General features: G+C 38.7%; 1 protein-coding gene across 7 annotated transcripts in view; it reads left to right on the top strand.

The window, feature by feature from the left end:
- IQCH (IQ motif containing H) overlaps window positions 1–21,405 on the top strand; it is a 256,264-nt gene that overhangs the window by 118,783 nt on the left and 116,076 nt on the right. For all 7 annotated transcript variants that reach the window (XM_033189642.1, XM_033189645.1, XM_033189641.1 and 4 more), the window contains exons 9-11: window positions 439–477; window positions 13,159–13,710; window positions 14,415–14,481. In XM_033189642.1, the coding sequence (XP_033045533.1) occupies window positions 439–477; window positions 13,159–13,710; window positions 14,415–14,481 (658 nt within the window). The remainder of the gene's footprint in view (window positions 1–438; window positions 478–13,158; window positions 13,711–14,414; window positions 14,482–21,405) is intronic.

The following is a 21,405-nucleotide window of genomic DNA, read 5'->3' as shown; positions in this document are numbered from 1 at the left end:
TTCAATGGTAAATGTAATTTTTCATATATTTTGTGGGAAGTGTCCTGGGCATGGAAGTTAAAAGGAAGAAGAAGGACTTCAGTGTGCCACGCCTCGTGATAGAGCCAGTACACACCTTTGATCATACTCTACCACAAAGCAGTGTGGTGCCACACTAGTGTCCCCTAGAAGTGGGACTTGGCATCTGATTATAGTTGTTTTTGTAAATATTTGCTTAGTCAAACTCTTCAAAGCAAACGGGGCTTGGCAAACAGAGCATCGTTGTCAGTGTGGGAAAGGTCTTTCTAATTATTACCTCCCGCCTGCGTGGAAAGAGAGAACAGGCTGACCCAGCAGGGAAAGTGGGGAAAGGGGTGAGGCCCTGAGCCTTCTATTTGTTTTGTAAAATTGCCCATGAGAGTCGTTTTGATTTAAACTGTGTCTCATTCTTCATTGTAGGGGAAAAGCAGAAGGCCAAGAGGACATCATGATAGGAAGGTCTGTAATTTGTGTGACTAGTTGAAATTTAGGGTCTGTCACCTGATGTCCCTTCCTTTTGCTGCAGGGCAAAAGTGTGAGCGACTTGCTTGACAGCCGAGATGGCAACAAAAGTTCGTACTTCTTTTATAAAAGAAATTAGATCATAGTTTCAGAAAAAAAAAATTTTAAAAAAACATGGTTCATTTAAAGTGAAAACCCTTTTTTGCCTTCTTTTGGAACTGAATTACTTCTCAGGCTTCAGTCCAAACAAATGACTTAGCATCCTTAAAATTTGGCTGAATCACATCAATCTTCAACCTCAATCACAGATTTTCATCTTTTAAAAGTACACTTAAAAAGAAATAAAATGTGAAAAATAAATGCAGTTGTCCCCCAGCACGTGCTTGTGTGTGTGCATGCATATAGGATGCACACATACATGCAGCATATTGCGTGTATGCTGTAGTACAGATGGGATTTAGAGTTAAGCTAATCCTAACAACTAAGGTAACAAAAATATTGGAAAAATGAAATAGCCCCCACAATATGGCAAGTACATGCCAGCAAGGAACATTCCAGAAGGCCATGCATGGGTAATAAAAGTCCTGAACTTGAAGTAGGAATGCACCGGATTCTCCTTTGAGCAAGTCACTTTACTTCTCTGCTCTTCACTTTCCTCCTCTGACAAATGAGGACAATACCTTCCTTCACATAGGGTTGCTGCAAGGATCAGATGTGTTAATGTGTGTGAAAGTGTTTTGGAAAAGTACTTTTTATCATAACTCATTGGTCCATTATTAAGAGCATCTTCTAGGCCTCCCTTTCTTGGTGATCTTCTTATCAGTAAGAATTTCACGGGGATCTTAGCCATCTGCTTTCAAGGAAAAAGAGCTCACCTTTGGGGCCACATTTTATTCCTGCAGAGCTGTGCCTAGATAGAGCTGTATTTACATCAATGATTATATACAGTCCCTCTGTGCCTAGACAGATTGCTTCTTAGTAAACTAATCAGTGCAATTAGATCCTTTCTCTTGCTTCCCTTGATGTCTTGCTGTGAGAAAAGTGTGAGCTTGATTCTGCAGGTTAAAAACAGGATGTGTTTACAAACACTAAGGCATTATTTATCTGGAATATTTGTAACTGCTAATGTTGACTGAGCATGTCCTGCATGCATGGCACTAAGCATCTTTCATACCCGCTGAACCCTCATAGCAGGCAGAACCTATGTGCTGCAGTTGTCCCCAGGCCCACTCAGTTGGTAAAAGGGTGCAAAGGATCCAGCTGACAGAGTGAAGCTCCAGAGTTTGTGCTCTCTGCACGTTCCAGGTTATGAATGCTTCCACATGGGTCAGTTTTTCAAATACTACTACTACTCACAAATAGTGTTACTACGGCTGCCACTGCTGCTGCTACTGCTACTTGCAGCTAACGTGTACTGAGTACTTACTCTTTGCCAAGCTCTGTTCCTAACGTTTTAAGTGGATTATCTCACTTAGTTTTCACAGGATCTCTGTGCAGTAGGCACTATTATCATTCAATTAGTCATCCAATTAGTAAATGACAGAGCCAGCATACAACACTGGACTCTGTAACTATCAGAGCCCCAAAGCATTGGGGAAATTTTTATAAATCTCAATCATTTTTTACAGAAACAGATTACACTTAATACATTTCTAAAATATATTACATTTCTGCCTAACTAATATAATGTAGTATTTTCTCTATTCAATATCATGTATATAGGTAATCAGTTTCTGTGTCCTTTACTGTTTCCTTCAATAACAGACAGCAGTGATCACCTTTGTTGCTGTGTCTGCTTTCATCAGCTCCGACTTTAACAGCCTTTTCTATCATATAGCTCAGTTAACCAAACCCAGTTTAAGAAGTTGAATAAGTTTAAGTCAGTCAGGCTCTGCACAGGAGCCGAAGAATAAAATGAAAAACGATAGTAGAGTTTGTCATAGTTATTTCGATAAATCTGAGGCATCTTTATTTTCAAGAATCTAGTTCAAAGGTTTGAGGTTGTTAAAATTTTCCTGTCAGCAAATAAATCTTTTTATTTAAGGCAAGCATAAAAATTATGTTAAGATTCACTTAATTTTAATTAATATTTTGATAATAAAAATCTATTTTATGGATAAAACAAGCAAACAAATATTTATTCTACTATAGGAGTACAGACCAAATTCATGAGTGTTTTTGCTTCTGGGAACAGGGAGAAAGAGGAAGGAGAATGAAAAGAAATACAGAGAGGATGTTAACTTTATATATGTATAACATACACACATATATGCACACACCACACACACACACACATTTATATATATACAGCAAAGAAGATGAAAAATTAAACAAAAATGTGTCCGTGGTAGTTTTTTATATTATTCTCTATACTTCTCTGTGTGTTTAAAACTTTTCCAAAACATTTCCAAATAAAAAAAAATGCACATTGAATAAAAATATAAAAGAAAATCCTGTTTCCCAAGCCATCCGTCCGTTGTAAAATTTATTTTGGTGTAGAAAGAATAGGTTTGGGTGATAACATTGTAATCTCAAATTTGGGATCTCACTTCTCTTAGTCATTCTTTTCAATTTTTACTTTCTTTAGTATTTTCCCAACATATACGTCTGATCCTCTCATTAGAAAACTGTAATTATTTTATGGGTGAGTCAGCTGAAATATTTTAATCAGGCAATATGTGTGACATTAAACATATCACTGCCCCATCTGCTCTCATTTCCCCCATCTGTATAAAAAGAAGATTGGATCCAATCAGTATTTTTAAGGGGCTTCCATATCCTCACCCTACAACCCCAGGGAATCCTCACCCCACAGCCCAAGAGAAAGAAGAGAAGCAAAAGCTCCTATCAATGAGGGGCTCTAGGCCCCTATATCCACAACACCTGGGTTTTCTATTTTACCTCTTTACCGTCAAACTATATAGTATTTGAATAAAATGTTTGAGGCTTTAAAATGTATGCTTTCAAAACCACTAGATGATATCTAGCAGCAGTTTCGGCTTTAACATGTTATATCTGGTGGGGGAATAAGCCTACTTCTTAAAGGGCACAGGGTGCCTCCCTGGTTGACTTTGCTCCCAGCACAATTTAGTCTCCTTTCTTGTCTTGCCCTAAAGGGTTGGAGAGAGGGCAGGTCTTAAGAGAATTAGAGCTCTGCAACCTGGAGATACAAAATGAGATTCAAAAGCAAGTCCGAAGCTATTTTTTTCTCTTTTAGACTCATTTTCTCTCATAAAACCTCATTTAACTTACCATCTTAAAGGAAGAAGAGAAAAAAATCCAGACACGAAAAAAAAAAAAAAAAAACCCGGTGGAATCTTTGTTAAAAAACACAAACCTTGATATTTTTTTTTTGTTAATGGAGTCTTGCTCTCTTACCCAGGCTGGAGTGCAGTGGCACAATCTCGGCTCACTGCCACCTCTGCCTCCCAAGTTCAAGTGATTCTCCTGCCTCAGCCTCCCAAGTAGGACTAGAGGTGTGCACCACCACACCCAGCTAATTTTTCTTTATTTATTTTTAGTAGAGACGGCGTTTCCCTGTGTTGGTCAGGCTAGTCTCGAACTCCTGACCTCAAACGATCTGCCCACCTCAACCTCCCAAAGTGCTGGGATTACAGGCGTGAGCCACCATGCCCAGCCTAATTTTTATTTTTTCAACTTTTAGGTTCAGAAGTACATACGCAGGTTTGTTACATAGGTATTAGTAAGTTGTGTGTCGTGGGGCTAGGTTCAGAAGTACATACGCAGGTTTGTTACATAGGTATTAGTAAGTTGTGTGTCGTGGGGTTAGGTTCAGAAGTACATACGCAGGTTTGTTACATAGGTATTAGTAAGCCGTGTGTCGTGGGGATTTGGTGTACAGATTATTTCATCACCCAGCTAATAAGCATAGTACCCAATAGTTCGTTTTTGGATCCTCACCCTCTTCCCAGCCTCCACCCTCAAGTAGGCACCTGTGTCATTCCCTTCTTTGTGTCCACGTATACTCAATGTTTAGGTCCCACTTATAAGTGAGAACATGCAGTATTTGGTTTTCTGTTCCTGTGTTATTTTCCTTAGGATAATAGCCTCCAGCTCCATCCATGTTGCTTCAAATAACACGACTTCTTTCTTTTCTGTGGCTGCATAGTATTCCATGGTATATGTGTACCACATCGTCTTTAACCAGTCTACTGTTGATGGTAATTTAGGTAATTTAGGTTGATTCCATGTCTTTGCTATTGTGAATAGTGCTGCAGTGAACATAACACATGCATGTGTCTTTACCGTGGAATGATTTATAGTCCTTTGGGTATATCCCAATAATGGGATTGCTGGGTCGAATGGTAATTCTGTTTTAAGTTCTTTGAGAAGCCACTAAACTGCTTTCTACAATGGCTGAACTAATTTACATTCCCACTGGCAGTGTATAAGCATTCCCTTTTCTCTGCAACCTCACCAGCATCTGTTATTTTTTGACCTTTTATAATGGTCGTTCTGACTGGTGTGAGATGGTATCTCATTGTGGTTTTGATTTGCATGTAGAATCTTTTAAAAACAGTTACCATTTTCTGTAATTCATTAGAAATTGCCATCCTCACCTATGCATTTTCATCATTAAACTTTCCAAATGAATTGGAATTATACAGTTTTATTTGCCAAACAATTTTTTGGGAATTCTTGCAAAACAATTTTTCTTGTAATTACCGAGAAAAACTATAAGGATTGTGTTTACTACTCTTCATAGCATTGTCTAACTGAACATTTTTATTACATGTGATTAATAATTTCACTTATATACAACAGAAAAAAAGGTTAAATTATCAGCCAACAAGATAACCTTTATTTTTTCACTTTATCTCTTTCATTGATCAAATTGTGACCTGATCATTCATAGGAAATTTGGAAAATTCAGAAAAGAGAAAAAAAATAGAAGGATTTTTTCCCCCATATCACAATCCTTTGGTACTATTTAAACTTTGGCATATTCTTTTGTTGGTATTATGCTGTATATTCAACTGTGATTTTACTCTTTTCATCTAACAATTTATCATAAACCTTTACATATATGATTTTAAATTCATAAAACATTTTTAGTGGCTTTATAATATTCTTTATTAAAGATATACCATAATTTTCTTATTTATCCTATTGCTTGACATTAAATTATAAATGTTACATTATTAATAAACAGTTGTTGTTGTTTTTGTTTTGAGATGCGGTCTCTCTCTGTCACCTAGTCTGGAGTACAGTGGCATGATCGTGGCTCACTGCAGCCTTGACCTGCCGGGGCTCAAGCAATCCTCCCACCTCACCCTCCTGAGTCGCTGGGACTATAGGCATGTGCCACCACGCCCAGCTAATTTTTTTTTTTTTTTTTTTTTGCATTTCTTTGTAGAGATGGGGTTTTAGTTTTACCATGTTGCCCAGGCTGGTCTTGAACTCCTGGGCTCAAGCGATCCACCTGCCTTGACCTCCCAAAGTGCTGGGATTACAGGCATGAGCCACCACACCTGGCCTGTAGAACTTCTTGATCGAAGGGTATGGACATTTTTGTATCTCAGTAGCCAAACTTTGCATTAGTGCTCCAAAACTTAAGCTACAAGTTTGCAGATAACTTGTGTGAACATGGAACAGCTTTGTACTATGAAGTCAGTCCAACTGGCTATAAGTTTAAATTTTAGTATTCACACTTTCATTCATTCATTCATACATTCATTCATTCAATTAATCCTTTTTGACCTTTAACGTGTGCCAGGCAGTGTACTAGATAGGCACTGGGGACACAGCAATGAACAAAGCAAACCTAGTCCTTGCCCTCTTGGGATTTATATTCTAGTGAGAGAAGCAATAATCAAATACTGAATATAACATCAAAGAGTGAGATAAGTGCTATGAAGAAAAATAAACCAGAATACATATGTAGGTATAGAAGCCATGCACGGTGGCTCACGCCTGTAATCCCAGCACTTTGGGAGGTCATGGCCGGCAGATCACTTGAGGTCAGGAGTTCAAGACCAGCCTGGACAACATGGTGAAACCCCATCTCTACTAAAAATACAAAAATTAGCCGGGCGTGGTGCCGCATGCCTGTAATCCTGGCTGCTTGGGAAGCTGAGGCAGGAGAATCACTTGAACCTGGGAGGTGGAGGTTGCAGCAAGCAGAGATTGTACCACTGCACTCCAGCCTGGGCAACAGAGGAAGACTCTGTCTCAAAAACAAAAAAAGAACACATATATGGGTATAGAGAGTATGACAAGGTAGAGCTCTGTAGAAATTCTGCAAGTATTCTTTAGTGATCTGTGATCAAGGAACTTACTAGACCCACATTTTTCTCAGGAAAATTGGAATGTCAAGCTTTACTTTGGTGATAATAACAGTCCTTTTTGAGGCTTGCTCTTTTTCCTATACATGTCGAGAAAATGATGATGTGTCTTTGCTCAGAGATCTGGGAATCCAGCCTGCTTTTGATTCCCATCCTGTCAGGCTTCCTGTTCACATCGCCAGCAGGTTCAACCCATCCATCATCATTGTCCCCAGTGGTCCTTAACTATGTCACGTTTTCTTGGAGAATGTTAGAGGTGTAACAGAAAAGATGAAATCAATGCAGCATTAAAATGAAATGTGTCTGTAGAAGGAAATTTCACATTTGACTGAAAATAGACCATCTATTTAAAAAATCTTCTTGATTCTGTTCTGTTTGATCTTCAACCAGATTTTGATCCATCGTGTGTTTTTGTTCCATGAGGATGCATCAAAGGACAGGGATTTTTTCCTCAGGAAGTGTTTTAGAGTTCAGGAAGACTCATTTGAATAAAGATACCTTTCAAAGCAATTGCAGAAATTATTCCTAGAAAATTGCTGCTGATCTGAGTGGCCTTTGCACTCATGTCTCTTCTTTTATATGTCTCTACTCGATGAGTTCTGTTTTTGCCTTTTATTCTTTGTAAAGGTTAAGGACTCTGACTTTCACTTTTAATTGGCACTTACGGATTACTTAGACAATTTCTAGGTATTAAGAACTGAGAGCCATTGACTTGCAGACCCCAGAATACTGGAATATCACTCTTTGGGGTTCTCTTCCCATGACCACCTTTACCATTAGGTGGTGTGGGCAGCCGTTCATCTATTTTGATTTCAGAGTTACTAGAAAGAGTTTTCTATCTAAAAAATAGAATAGGAAAAAAAAATCCCCCAGGTCTTTTTCATGGTGCATAAAGTGATGCCATTGGAGATAGTTGCCTTTGATTTGATGGCTTTACTGGCTCCAGAAGTTTATTAAAAAGCCAATACCCCTGGAGGGGTGACACATTAAGTCAGAGAGGTGTAGGGTATCAAAATTAGAAGTGCCTTGAGTGATCTCTTAATGGAAACTGAAACCCACAGAATTGGTTTCCCAAGGCCACAGAGGAAGGTGGTAACAGACTAGATTCTGGGTCTTCTTGCTTCCGATAACACCACACCATGTTATGTTCATTAGCACATTGATAGGAATTCGTTTAACAAATTGCTTTCCAGCCTCTCAAATAAGAAAAAACGAGCTGAGTGCAGTGGCTCACGCCTGTAACCCCAACACTTTGGGAGGCTGGGGTGGGTGGATCGCTTGAGGCCAGGAGTTCAAGACCAGCCTGGGGAAGATAGTGAGACCCCTATCTCTACAAAAAAAAAAAAAAAAAAAAAACAGAAATTAGATGGGCGTCATGACATGTGCCAGTAGTTCCACCTACTCGGGAAACTGAAGTGGGAGGATCACTTGTGCCCAGGAGTTTGAGGCTGCAGCGGGCTATGATCACACCACTGCACTCCAGCCTGGATGACACAGGGAGACCTTGTCTCTAAAAATAATAATTATCATTCAGTTTTTCAAAAAGCAAAAGGAAAAACCAGCAGATCAAGGCCAGGTTGGCTCTGATGTACAAGGTGGTAGAAGGAAGGCTAAGAAGAGCACAGCTTAGTAAGGGGCCATATGGAGAGTTCTAGACAGTTTAGGCTGTGGGCACTGGTGGTATGGGGGTAGGGGCCAGCATGGGGTAGGGTGGGGAAGAGAAAGCACCCAATGGGAAGGAAGAGGGGCTGATGAAAGGAAATGGAAGAGTAGCAAAGACACACTTCTTATAGCACTTATTCTCCTTCCTTTGGTTATATATAGATTTGGGTTGTTTAGGAACAGAATTTTGTCATATAGTAACAAAAATACTGTCTTGGAAATTAAGAAGATCAACCAACTAGCTTTGTGATCTTGGGCAAGTCATTTGACCTCTCTGAGCCTCAGTTTCCTTCTCTGTAGTAAAAACCACATTGACTAGGGTTAAGGCACTGTTAAAGGTTCTTGACACATACTGTAATCATCACAGCAGCTCTGCAGGGATCTCTCATTTTTACAGATAAGGAAAATTTAGGTTCAGAGGGTGTAGTAACTTGCCCAAGAGTATGTAGCACATATTGGCAAAGCTTGGATTTGAACCCAGGTTAGTTGGACTTAAGGCTAAGGCTAATTTCCCTGGGTCCATAATAACCTACTGAGAAAAAGGCAAGGCCAGTGACCTTCAAGTTCCCTTGTCCTCTAACATTCAGGCCTGTGACTGTGCTGAATTCCAGACCCCTGATTAGGTCAGCTACTCCCTCTGAATATCATTTACATCTTTTGAACAGTTCTAGCCAGCTGAGGTCCTGATGTTTATTCTATAAAAATCTCAACACATTGTGGACCCTGAACACAATTTAAAAGCAGGGTCAGACAAATAGCATCCCTGGTCTTTGGGAAAGAATAAGGACTCCATTTCTGAGGGACATTCCGTTCACATTCTAAATCTAAACTCACATTTAGAGCCATAAGGTGCAGGAAGAACTTACTCTTTTTCACACATTGCAATTGCCTGGGCTAATTACTAATGGATGTTTGGGTATTTGAGAAACTGAACACTGGCTTTTAGTTTCAGAAGGAATTTAGTTTATCCTTCTAGGCAATGGAATGATTATCATTCTCTAAAGATGATATCCATGTGGTATTATCCCAAATACTTGGCCATTTGCCACTATGAGATCCTGCTTGTATCCGATTATGGATCCAGTTTAACGCCACACCCACATACTATCCACATAAATGAAAAGAATATTTTTCATAAAGACATTTATCTTAGAAATGTGATTTTCTTTGTGGTGGTTATTTCTAAATTTTATTTATTTATTTATTTATTTATTTGAGAGACAGGGTCTCAATCTGTCACCCAGGCTGGAGTGCAATGGTGTGATTATAGCTCACTGCAGCCTCAAACTCTTGGGCTCAAGCGATCCTCTCACCTCGGCCTTCCAAGTAGCTGGGACTACAGGTGTGCACCACCACACCCAGCTAGTATTTCTAAATTTCAGAATGCAACACTGGTCTATCTTTTTTGCTTAACATCTGTGACCTACTAACATATGTAATCATCATCCTGCTTTCCTGTTTTTTGTTTTGGATTTAGAATTTTGCCTAAATAACTGCTCCAGAAACTCTCAAAGTTATCTGATTAGCGACTACACTTTGCAAACGCAGAACATTTCCCAGCTAGTTAGTTGGAGCAAGATGCTAATAATTAGGCCACAGGTTTGGGCTTTGTGTGGGCCAGTTAGTAAATACAGGCATCTTGCAAAGGTATGATTGTGACCCAAGAAGGACCAGGTGAGAATACAGTGTTTTGACAGAAATCCTTCTTGGCTAGAAGGAAAAGAAATTGCCTTAAAGTCAGTAATATCATATTGGGATTACAGCATGTCTTTAAAAAGGAAGGAAAGAGAGAGGGAGGAAGGGAAAAAGAAAGAAAGAGAGAGAAAGAAAAGGGAAGGGAAAAGAAGGAAGGAAGGGAAGGAGGGAGGAAGGAAAGAAATAAAGGGAGGAGGAAGGAAAGAAGGGAGGAGAAAAGAAAAAGGAAAGAAAGAAGAAAGAAAGCCAACAAATAATAGTAGACAAGTTCACGGAGATAAATAATAAAGAATAACAGAAGGAGCCCGAACCTGAAGCATGGCTTGACCTTTAATCAGGGCTCTTATTCCTAGCAGGCTGTGAAGCAGCTTTGTCTTTACCTGCTCAATGGATCTCACAATGCTGATGCACGGCTTTAATTTGGGAAGCCTTTCTCTTGAGAGGCATGTCTTTTCTTGCTCCAAGTCTAAAGTGCTCCCAAGTGTGGTGTTCTCTGTGACAGATGTACTACAGTTATGCTTTAGCTGACTCCAAACCCATAGCTTCCCAGTGCCTGAGTGGTCTGTTTGATGTCCAGGAGTATGTTTCCTTTGAGAGCAGGTCTTTGCTGGAATATCCTCTAAGAAGATAGAAAGGTGTCATCCCTTTGTTCTAAAACAGCCACTGATAAATTTCGCTCCCACTATCATGCAAGGCTGTTCTTTCAGAAGGTCTAAAATGCATTTGCTGATGTACATAACCCTAGACCCACCCCATGGAAAGGCACTGTCTGAGAGAGATGTGAGTCCTCTCCTTTCTCAATTTCTCCCAAGTTGTCCCATTTTCATAGATGGCCCTAATTCCACATGTCTCACTGTGAATATAAGAAGTTTCAGAAATACTTGAGTATTGCCAAGGAGACAAGATTCTCTGGCAAATCTCCCATCCATAGCTTTGCTTTTTATAGAAGTCTCAGAGTCCTGTTGACTGCATCACACGTGACTGGCAGGACGAACCAGCTCCATACACATCCATCTGTGATTATTTTGCATGGCTATTTCTCACTGATGAAGCACTGTCATTCTTCTCTGAATTCTAATTCCTACTATCAGAGACCGTTCCTGAAGGGAGGGAGAAATGTGGCCATAGAGGCCATTTCTGTTGGAACATGTGCCACTTTTTTCCTACCAGGAGTGGCAGCCTCTCCTGCCAGCACTGGTGGCTGCTTAAGGAGGCATTACTTCTCCAACTTTCTCTTGCCCATCCAAGAGAAGGAATTTATTTTCATCTACCAAGTAGCTTGCATTCTCTTCTGGCACCCTGATTAGATCAGAAAGGGATAGAAGCTTGGCGAGAAGACTTTTTCCCTCATTTTTATGCCTTATAACAACTCAAGTTAGTCCCAGCTACTCGGGAGGCTAAAGCAGGAGAATGGTGTGAACCCGGGAGGCGGAGCTTGCAGTGAGCTGAGATCCAGCCACTGCACTCCAGCCTGGGCGACAGAGCGAGACTCCGTCTCAAAAAAAAAAAAAAAAAAAAAAAGTACACGAAAAGCTCACTGCTGTTTTAAGTGTGCTTCTAAAGTAAAAGAAAATGTGCACTTTTGGACTTAACACTTGTTTTTCAGCATTTTTACTTAAGATGGCAGTCTAATTAATTATTCCGCCGCCCAGGACCGGAGAAAAGAAAATGCGTGAATAATCTGATATAGTAATACTCAACTCAGTGCTGTGGCATAATTGTTATGGATAAATTGCTGGGGTTTTTTTTCTTTTGGTTTTTTGAAAACTCTTCAAAATGCAAAGAGCAATTATAACCCTACAGTTTGGTAAAGATGGGCTTATACATCTGAGAACGCTGACATATTGAAAACAATCTATTCCTTACATCCCTAAGCAAGAAGAAACAATTATCACAGTAAATTAATACCGGGTTTACTGACGAGAACTCGGCCTGAAAATCTGTACGCTCCATCTCCCTCAACCCCTCCACGCCATTAGGAACACGTACATCATGGGCAGAGTGTCTATGTCTTCAGTAGAATAGGTTCTGAGAATTGAAATGTAGTGGATACAGAGTGGACATTGACACAACACAATTTCCCTTTCCTTTTTGTTAAGTGGGGGTGACATGTATTGCTATTGTCATCTAAACAACCTCTGATTTGATTTTTTAAATAGCATTTATTATTTTTAACATAGGAAGTGTAAAGAACAAGAAAAATTGCTCAGCATCCGCTTCTTAGAAATTTGCCAAATACAAATAAAAGTATTTTCATAGCTTAAAATGCCAATACAGATGGGAACAAAATGAAAAGCAAATGCTCCCTTGGTTTTGTTATCAGATTTGTGATTCTAATCCACCTGGGACAGCCCCATATGTGTTCCTAAGAAGATATCAGACTTAAGAATAAAAGAACACATGTCAAGAGAACCCTAAGAATGACAAAGGTGATAATATATAACATAATGTTCCTTATAAAAATGACCTCTGGATATTAAGAGAAGATGACAGAAGAACTATAAAATGCTAAAAAGTGATGATCTTTTATGAAGTCAGAAACAACTTTTAATGGGCACATTTGAAGTTATCCAAAGGAATGCAAAGAAGGGCTTCACCCTGTTTTTCAGACTGGTGGATAAGTTATGAACACGGAATCAGCAACACGCTTCTCAGACCATGCATGCATGTGTAAAAACTAAATCACAGAGATTGGGGGTCAGGTGACTGTATCAAAGTGAACTAAATGCGTAATTTTTTATGACCAGTTTCCTTGAACAATTTTATAACACTTTTATAAAAATATAAAAGTGATCTCTAAGTGATCTCTAAGATATCCATCTGGTAATGAGGTTTAATGATATATACTAGCCAGACCTTCATATTATGATACGTATGTATTCAATCAGTACTAGGATTCATATCGTCCCACCATTGAATGCTAAATGATAATGTGGTAGTGTGTGTGTCTTGACCACTCATTTAAAGGAGATCATAGTATCTTTCACTTCTGAAATATATTCCTTTTTTTCCACAGGCCATGAAAGTGACAACACCTTCGAGAGCCCTGAAATCACTGTGGGATTATGACTTTTTAATTTATGATGGTGTCATAGACAATACTGCCCCAGACTTCTTAGCATTCAAGGAACATTTTAGCTTAGCTTGGGGAGGTATTTTTTCTCTCTTGGAACACGTTGAGAAGTTTCTCAGGAACTATGCAATACCAGAAGTCAAAATAAAAGGGAATAATTTGGTGGCCCTCCTTCCAGAGTTTGAGCTGAAGAATAAACTTACCAGATATGACCTTCTATCAGTGTTAGAGGACCCAGCTCATGTCCAAATGCTGATAAATCTTCCAGGGCAAAGGTACAAGGGCCAAGATGGAAATTCGGAGGCCGCCATGAAGATCCAAGCCACATGGAAATGCTACAAAGCAAGAAAATTCTTCCTCATTTATCGCCAGCAGAAGTGGGCATCAGGTGTGATTGCCATTGCTTGGCTGTTACATTGCCATAAGACTCGACTAAAGAAGATACTAAAGGAATCACGTCAGAGACACCTGGAGAATTTCCACATTCGAGCCAAGGTGCACAAGGCTGCCAGCTGTTAAGGCAGACCTCTTTTTCTAAACATTTCGTGCTTGAGCGGTTGCAATAAGTTGTCTCTTTATCTTCCCTTTCTGTTTCCAACTACCCTCCTCGCCTCAGATTCCCTCGTCTTTCTCTCCCATCAATGTATGATGCACAAACCCCACATTTGTTTGTGCATCATATTTTAGCCCTAATCAGGAATCTGGCTTTCGTGCCTGCAAAATCTGTTGCAATTTTTCTATAGAAAAAAAAAGTCCCTTCACTTTGACTGTGGTAGTTCTGTCAGAAAATCAATGTTTTAACTGCATTACTTTTTCTCCCTATATATACCTTCTGGCACTTTAATTTGCTCAGAAAAAAAAAATCCTCTCTTGTCTACATTGCTGTCACCACTTTGTCAGAAAGTATTTAAGTTTGCAGACAGCCTTTTAATTAGTGCTCACAATTTCATTTATGTTTGCTTTCTCTTTTTTTCATTCATATTCTGTTAATTAAGTGAGCTGCCTCTAATCTTCCCCTGCCAGTAGCATCATGTAGCCACCTAATTAAATTAATTGGGGAAGATGTTTTAAGTATGTAATTAAATCAATTAATATAATTTATGCCTGGCTTAACTGTACAGTGGAAAAACAGCTGAAGTTTGACTAGATGAATCCACTACAGCTTCCTGTCACTGATCAATGCTCTTCTTGATTTTTAGCATCTGGCAGCCAACTGGAATCGCATCAGGACCTCCAGGAGGACTATTATCCATATCCCATCATTAGGTATAACACTTTTGCCTGCAAATCTATCAGCAACCTCTATTACCCACCACATTATGGCTCCTTGATTGAGTTCAAGGAAGGCCCCTTGTTTTATTCAAATTGGTCTCGGCAGGAAAATGTTCTCGACATGATGAGAGTAATAACACAGGGCCCTCACTCGAAACGGCGTTTAATTTGGGGATTAAGCAAATAAAGTCATTATGTGGGGGCTGCTATTCAGTGGAGAGGTGATTTGCTGTAATTCGCTTTCATCTGTATGAAATGAACTAAAAAGTTGTATTTTTCCCCCTGAAATAACAGATAATGTTTTCGATCTTCTTTAATGATAGAAGAATACAGGCTTGTATGTGTTGTGGCTGTTACGCCAATAAGCCAGGATATTGCTTGTACACTGTTTTTAATCAAATGTGCAGTCAAAATGATAAGCTACATTCTCTGAAATTATTTAGTTCTAATTACGAGCAGATGGGATGCTTTATTTGCACCTAGGGCGCCTGAGCAAAAGGAAATGCTGTGTGAACAAGAATAATTAAGAAGTTGAATAGTGTTTTTTGCGCTTAAATAATCTGCAGTTTCATGTTAATTAGCACTAATGTAATTATTTAATTACATTTATGAATTGGGGAACTTAAAAGCTGTTGTCTGAAACACACTGGTAAAAAAAGGTATGCCAAAATGACATTGGGAATTTCAGAAATTTGCACTGGAGTTTCTTTTAAAACATGAGCTACTGTTAACATGTTTGGGATTTGTTTGCTTCCTTATTTTGTTTTGTTTTGTTTTGCGTCTCACTAGTGTGTTAAACTTCCTTGGTGAGGTCAGATTTCCTAAGCTGACTTGCTAGAGTTTTGACAAGCAGCACAACCCACTGAATCTCTTTGTTACATCCATATTAGCTCTTTGTTAAAGTCTTTTAAGTAGAGCAATACATTAAGTGATCTGTTGTAATAGAATTCTGGATTGCAATTTATTCATATTCATATGTGAGTATAACCAGTTTGTGTACTTATGTGTAGTGTAGAAACATAACACATTTGAACAGTAATATGAAAAGGAAAAAACATTTAAATTATTATACAAATATAATTATTTTTAAATTAGTAAAATATCAATAATAAAATAAGGCAATCTTTTCTAGATTCTGGAGTACTTAGATCTAAATACTTACAGAAAGTTAAGAAAATACTTGCATTGCACAGAGCCTTTTAGTTTTGGTCTTCTTCATGGCTCATGAAAGAAATTTGTTTCTTAGGATCTAAGTGAGATAAGACAGATGTGAATTTCATTCTAAGTTGGGCTTTTGTTTTGGTGAAACTAGTTTTACACACGAGATTATTTCACACACAGAAACTGCACTTATAATCGATTGCAACCAAAGAGGCTAATTGCAGACCCAATTAGTTGACTTGAGCCCTTCGAATAAGGTGCAAGAGCCTTTGCTTCTGCAACTAATTGTGGACCAGACCTGATATTATATGGGAAATTTTGTTTTGCTTTCTCTATACAGGGCCCCCACTTTGCAAAGTTGCTTAGCACAGAGATGTGATAGACACAAACTTCTTTACTCCTACACTCCCACCTCTGACCCTCCTAAAAACTGCCATGCAGTCTGCTCTGCAGAGAAGCTTGATACAAAAGAGTCTCCAAAGAAGGAAAAATTTGAAAGTAAGCATTATGTTGACTGGGTAATAAAAAAAATTTGAGTGAAACTATCTTAAAATTTCAAAAGAGCTTTCTGAATATAAATTAAGTGGGAGTTCCCAGCACTTTGGGAGGATTGCTTGAGGCCAGCAGTTCAAGACTAGGCTGAACAACATAGTGAGACCCTGTTTAAAAAAATTTCAAAAATTGGCCAGGCATGGTGGCGCAGGCCTGTAGTCCTTCTACTGGGAAGGCTAAGGTGGGAAGATCACTTGAACCCAGGAGTTTGAGATTACAGTGAGCTATGATCATCCCTCTGCATTCCAGCCTGGGTGACAGAGACACTGTCTCTAAAAAAATTAATAAAATAAAATAAATTAAGTGGGAGAATAATCTGGCCAAAGAAGCTAGAAATAGAAAACATTATTTTAAATATGATATTAAAACTAGTTTTCTTCTGGATTGTACATATTTAGTTTAAATAAATATATAATAAATATGAAGGTCTTCCCTAATGTAGCAATTTTTGTTTGTTACCAACATGATACCCATTGTAAAGAAAAATTACTAATTGTGTAATTTCTAAGAGATAAGAACAAGCTCAGAGTTTTTCTCAACTGAGCATTTTACAAGACTAATTGCACACTTTCAAAAGAGAATAATACCTGGGCTTTGATCATATAGTATTTGTTTCTATAATATGTTTTGGATTTTTTTTTTTTTTTTTGAGACAGAGTCTCACTCTGTCACCCAGGCTGGAGTGTAGTGGTGCCATCTCGGCTCACTGCAACATCCGCCTCCTGGGTTCAAGCAATTCTCCTGCCTCGGCCTCCTGAGTAGCTGGGATTATAGGCATGTGCCACCACACCCGGCTAATTTTTGTATTTTTAGTAGAGACGGGTTATCACCATGTTGGCCAAGGTGGTCTTGAACCCCTGACCTAAAATGATCCACCTGTCTCGGCCTCCCAAAGTGCTGGGATCGTGGCCGTGCTTTGGATTTTATAAAAATGAACTTGTGGACATTAAATTAAGTAACAACAAGCTGTCATCTCCTACCTGTTCCACAGATAGAATTCTCAAACTATGTGTATATTTTTAAGGATATGTGGTACCCTTTTTTGTGTACCACATCCCTGGGAGTCCTTAAAGAAGATTTCAGCTAGATGCCACAAACTTTGTCTCATGCACCAGGGACTTACCTATACAATTTATAAAAATAGAAGTGGATGAAGGTGAAGCAATTTTTTCTCTAAATGTACTGCAAGGAAACTAATCTATTCAATCTCGTAATTTCATTTCCAGAGTTGAGACAGATTCACTAGTGAAAATCAGTTGGTAGGATTCTCTGGTTCAGGCATTTAACAAACAAGTTGCAGCCTTGTCCTCTTTTTCTCTTTCCATAGGAAATTTGCTGTAGAATTACCTCTACACATAATCACACCATGCCACTAGCCAATTGGGGCTACACTAACTTGTTTGAACCCTTCAGATGAAAGCTAAGTAGCTGATAACGGCATAATATATTGTAGTTGTGAGCATTTGGTTATTTATGCAGTTTTGCACACATGGGAATAATTGCATTTTCCAAACTGTTGATCACAGAAAGGATGGCCTTGCAGTAAGGTTTTTGACCACAAAATATTTATAAAGTATTTTAAAATCTATGGCTTGGTAATATGAACAGTAAGACAATTAAACAGTGTGGAGTAACCTCTTTGAAAGGAGGACTTGGGCCAGGCACGGTGGCTCACGCCTGTAATCCCAGCCCTTCAGGAGGCCGAGGCAGGCAGATCACGAGGTCAAGAGATCAAGACCATCCTGGCCAATATGGTGAAACCCCATCTTTACTAAAAATACGAAAATTAGCTGGTCGTGGTGCTGTGTGCCTGTAGTCCCAGCTACTTGGGAGGCTGAAGCAGGAGAATTGCTTGAACCTGGGAGGCGGAGGTTGCAGTGAGCCGAGATCACACCACAGCACTCCAGCCTGGTGACAGAGCAAGACTCCATCTCAAAAAAAAAAAAAAGAAAGAAAGAAAAAGAATTAAAAAAAAGGACTTATGAAGCTTGATTGATTGTTATGTATTTCAGATAGTATTCGTAGATATAACAAAAATTTTAGCTATTTTTAACCCACAAGAGAAGAGGAATGCTGCTGTCAAAAAAAAACCTGATTTGCCTTGTGATTTTATAAGATGATAGAGAAATATTTTTCAGAGTTTATAGGCTGATCTCTTAATTGGATATTACATATTTTATCATTTTTATTAATGAAATATAATTATAACAAAATAATCCACAGTGGTTCATAACAGGAATAAAATATTAGGGTCTATTTTAAGTAAAATCTATCAGTCAAATGAGAAGGAACTTGAAGAATCCTAATTCCTCTAGAAAAAACAGATATCTAAATAAAGCCTACAGACTAATTTTGCTCCCAGTTTCTTTGGCCAAGTATTTCCTCCACTTTTAATTTAACCCCTGTGCTTCTTTATTGCAGCACATCACTTGGTGCTACATGTAAACTCAGTTGCTTTTTAAAATATATTGACATTAAGTGAGACGTGCCAAGTATGGGGCTCTGCTGCTGTGAGCAGTATATGAAGCCACTGCCAGCCAGTTAAACCCCCAGGGATGAGTTTTCACTCTCACTTCTCCTCCACCTTTAAAGTAAAAATAGGAGACATACTGAGGTGGGATTTTTTTTTTCTCCGTGTAATCTTTTATTTCGCTGCCAATTGATTTGATGACTAAAAATAATATATATAGTTCAGTTTCATATTTTCCCTCTGTGCCCTATTTTAGCAAGTTATTATTCTTGGGGTTAAAACAGGTAGTGGTCTTCAAATTCTTCATTCGATAAAAATTGTGGATCCTGGTATTATGAAGTTCATGAAATAAAGCGCTTTCTAGCTCGTCTGCACTTTCACAGAAGCCTACAAGAAAGGATAGGGAAACTTACTTTTGTGTGCAACCAATCATACACCGAACTGAGAAAGTCCCAAATGCTTATGAGACTCTTGCTTCCTAACTCCATGCTTTTCTGCCAAGAGATAAACGCTTGAGCTCACCTACATTTGTGAACAGGGGCAGAGTGGAGGATGGCAGCCAGGGGCGTTAGATCTGCAATCACTTTTTGCTATGCCTCCACGCATATTGGCACCTTTCAACTTTCTCTGCTATGAGCTGGAGTCACTGATACCCAGTTCAATGCTGCTTTTTACTTTTGAGTTGACAACTCAAAGACAGGATAGATGTTGTTCCTTCCACCTCAGGCTAGAAAATCTGGACTTTCGATAACATCTTTGCAGTCTTCAACATATATTTTGGCAAGTAGTATAGAATCCATAGTTTAACTATGGTGTTGCCATACTAGATCCTTGGGATAGGTGTACTGCCAAGACTTCCCAGACAGCATTTCCCAGAAATATCCAGATCTTTGTGAGTATTTCCCAGAAATATCCAGATCTTTCAGAATCAGGAACAAAGTACACTTAAACTTTAAAAATGTTTTATAGCCCAAACCAACACATATTTGTATTCACCCATGTATCCAAATCAACACTCATTGATACTGGTTAGATCAGAATTGGTCCCATGATCTTGTAATATGAAATTATCCAATTGGTCTTGAGCTATATGATGTTGTACCATGAAACACGGAAACAACATTGAACTAGGTATTAGGTGACTCCAGCTTATAGGCTTTTCATGAGATCTATTAATATTAGGATATGCTGTAAAAGGAATTTTTCACTATAAAAGATAAAATCCTTTACACTCATAAACAATATTAAAAGTTTTGTTCAGTGGTTCTCAGGACCCCTTTACACTCATCATGATTATTGAAGACCCTAAAGAACATTGGTTTAAGTGGGTTATATCTATCATTATCAACTGTATTTGAAATTAAAACAGAGTAATTTAAAAATGTTTATTAACTTCTTTTAAAATAACAATAATAAGCCCACTACCAACACTAACCTAAATAACATATTTTTGAAACATAATTATTTTCTAAAACAAAAGAAATTAGTGAGAAGAGTAGAACTGTCTGACAGGTCTGAAAAATTAATAGAACATGGTTGGATTCTCATATCTGCTTCTGTATTCAATCTGTTGCAATATGTTGTTTTGGTTGACACACATGAAGAAAATCCAGCCCTACACAGATAAGTATTTGGAAAATGGAAGAATAATTTGTATATTTTATAGCCTTTTCAGATAGTTGTGTATATTCTTCTTTGACTTTATACTAAACTCAACAATGGTAATTCTAAGTGTTAGTTACAATGTGGAATCTACAATCATATTTATAAACTTTTTGTCTTTTGTAACTTGTAAGAGAACAAGATTGAAAAAGGCAAAGAACATCTTAGTATAATTTTGAAAATAGTTTTGACCCTGCAGACTCCCTGAAAGGTTCTCAGTATCCGCTAGGGTCCCCAGATCACAATTTGAGAATCACTGCTGACATGGTTTGGTTCTGTGTCACCACCCAAATCTCATTTTGAATTGTAGTCCCCATATGTTGGAGGAGGGGCCTGGTAGGAGACAATTGTATTACAGGGGCAGGTTTCCCCCTTGTTTTTCTTGTGATAGTGAGTGAGTTCTCACAAGAGCTGATAGTTTTAAAGTGTGGCACTTACCCCCTCGCTCACTGTCTCTCTCCTGCCACCATGTGAAGAAGGTCTTTGTTTCCCCTTCACCTTCTGCCATGATTGTAAGTCTTCTGAAGCCTCCCCAGCCATGTGGAACTGTGAGTCAATTAAACCTTTTTTCTTCATAAATAACCCAGTCTCAGGCAGTTTTTTTTTTTTTTTTTTGAGATGGAGTTTTGCTCTTGTTGCCCAGGCTGGAGTACAATGGCATGATCTTAGCTCACCGCAACCTCCGCCTCCTGGGTTCACACAATTCTCCTGCCTCAGCCTCCTGAGTAGTTGGGATTATAGGCATGCACCACTACACCCAGCTAATTTTGTATTTGTAGTAGAGATGGGGTTTCTCCATGTTGGTCAGGCTGGTCTCGAACTCCCAACCTCAGGTGATCCGCCCACCTCGGCCTCTGTTGGGATTACAAGCATGAGCCACCACGCCTGGCCAAGTAGTTCTTTATAGCAATGTGAAAATGGACTAATACAACTGGCTTTAGTTGCATGCAATGCTGTGCTAACCACTGACAAAAGTTTAAACAAGAGAACTTCCTTACTTTTTTGAAGGTGAATCCATTTGGCCCATTTGGTTTGAGGATGTTTTCAAAACTCAGCAAAGGTACTTCTACGTT

Source organism: Trachypithecus francoisi, unplaced genomic scaffold (genome assembly GCF_009764315.1).
Source record: "Trachypithecus francoisi isolate TF-2019V2 unplaced genomic scaffold, Tfra_2.0 Lachesis_group3, whole genome shotgun sequence".
Classification (NCBI taxonomy): Eukaryota; Metazoa; Chordata; class Mammalia; order Primates; family Cercopithecidae; genus Trachypithecus; species Trachypithecus francoisi.
This window is presented reverse-complemented; position numbering and strand designations above follow the sequence as displayed.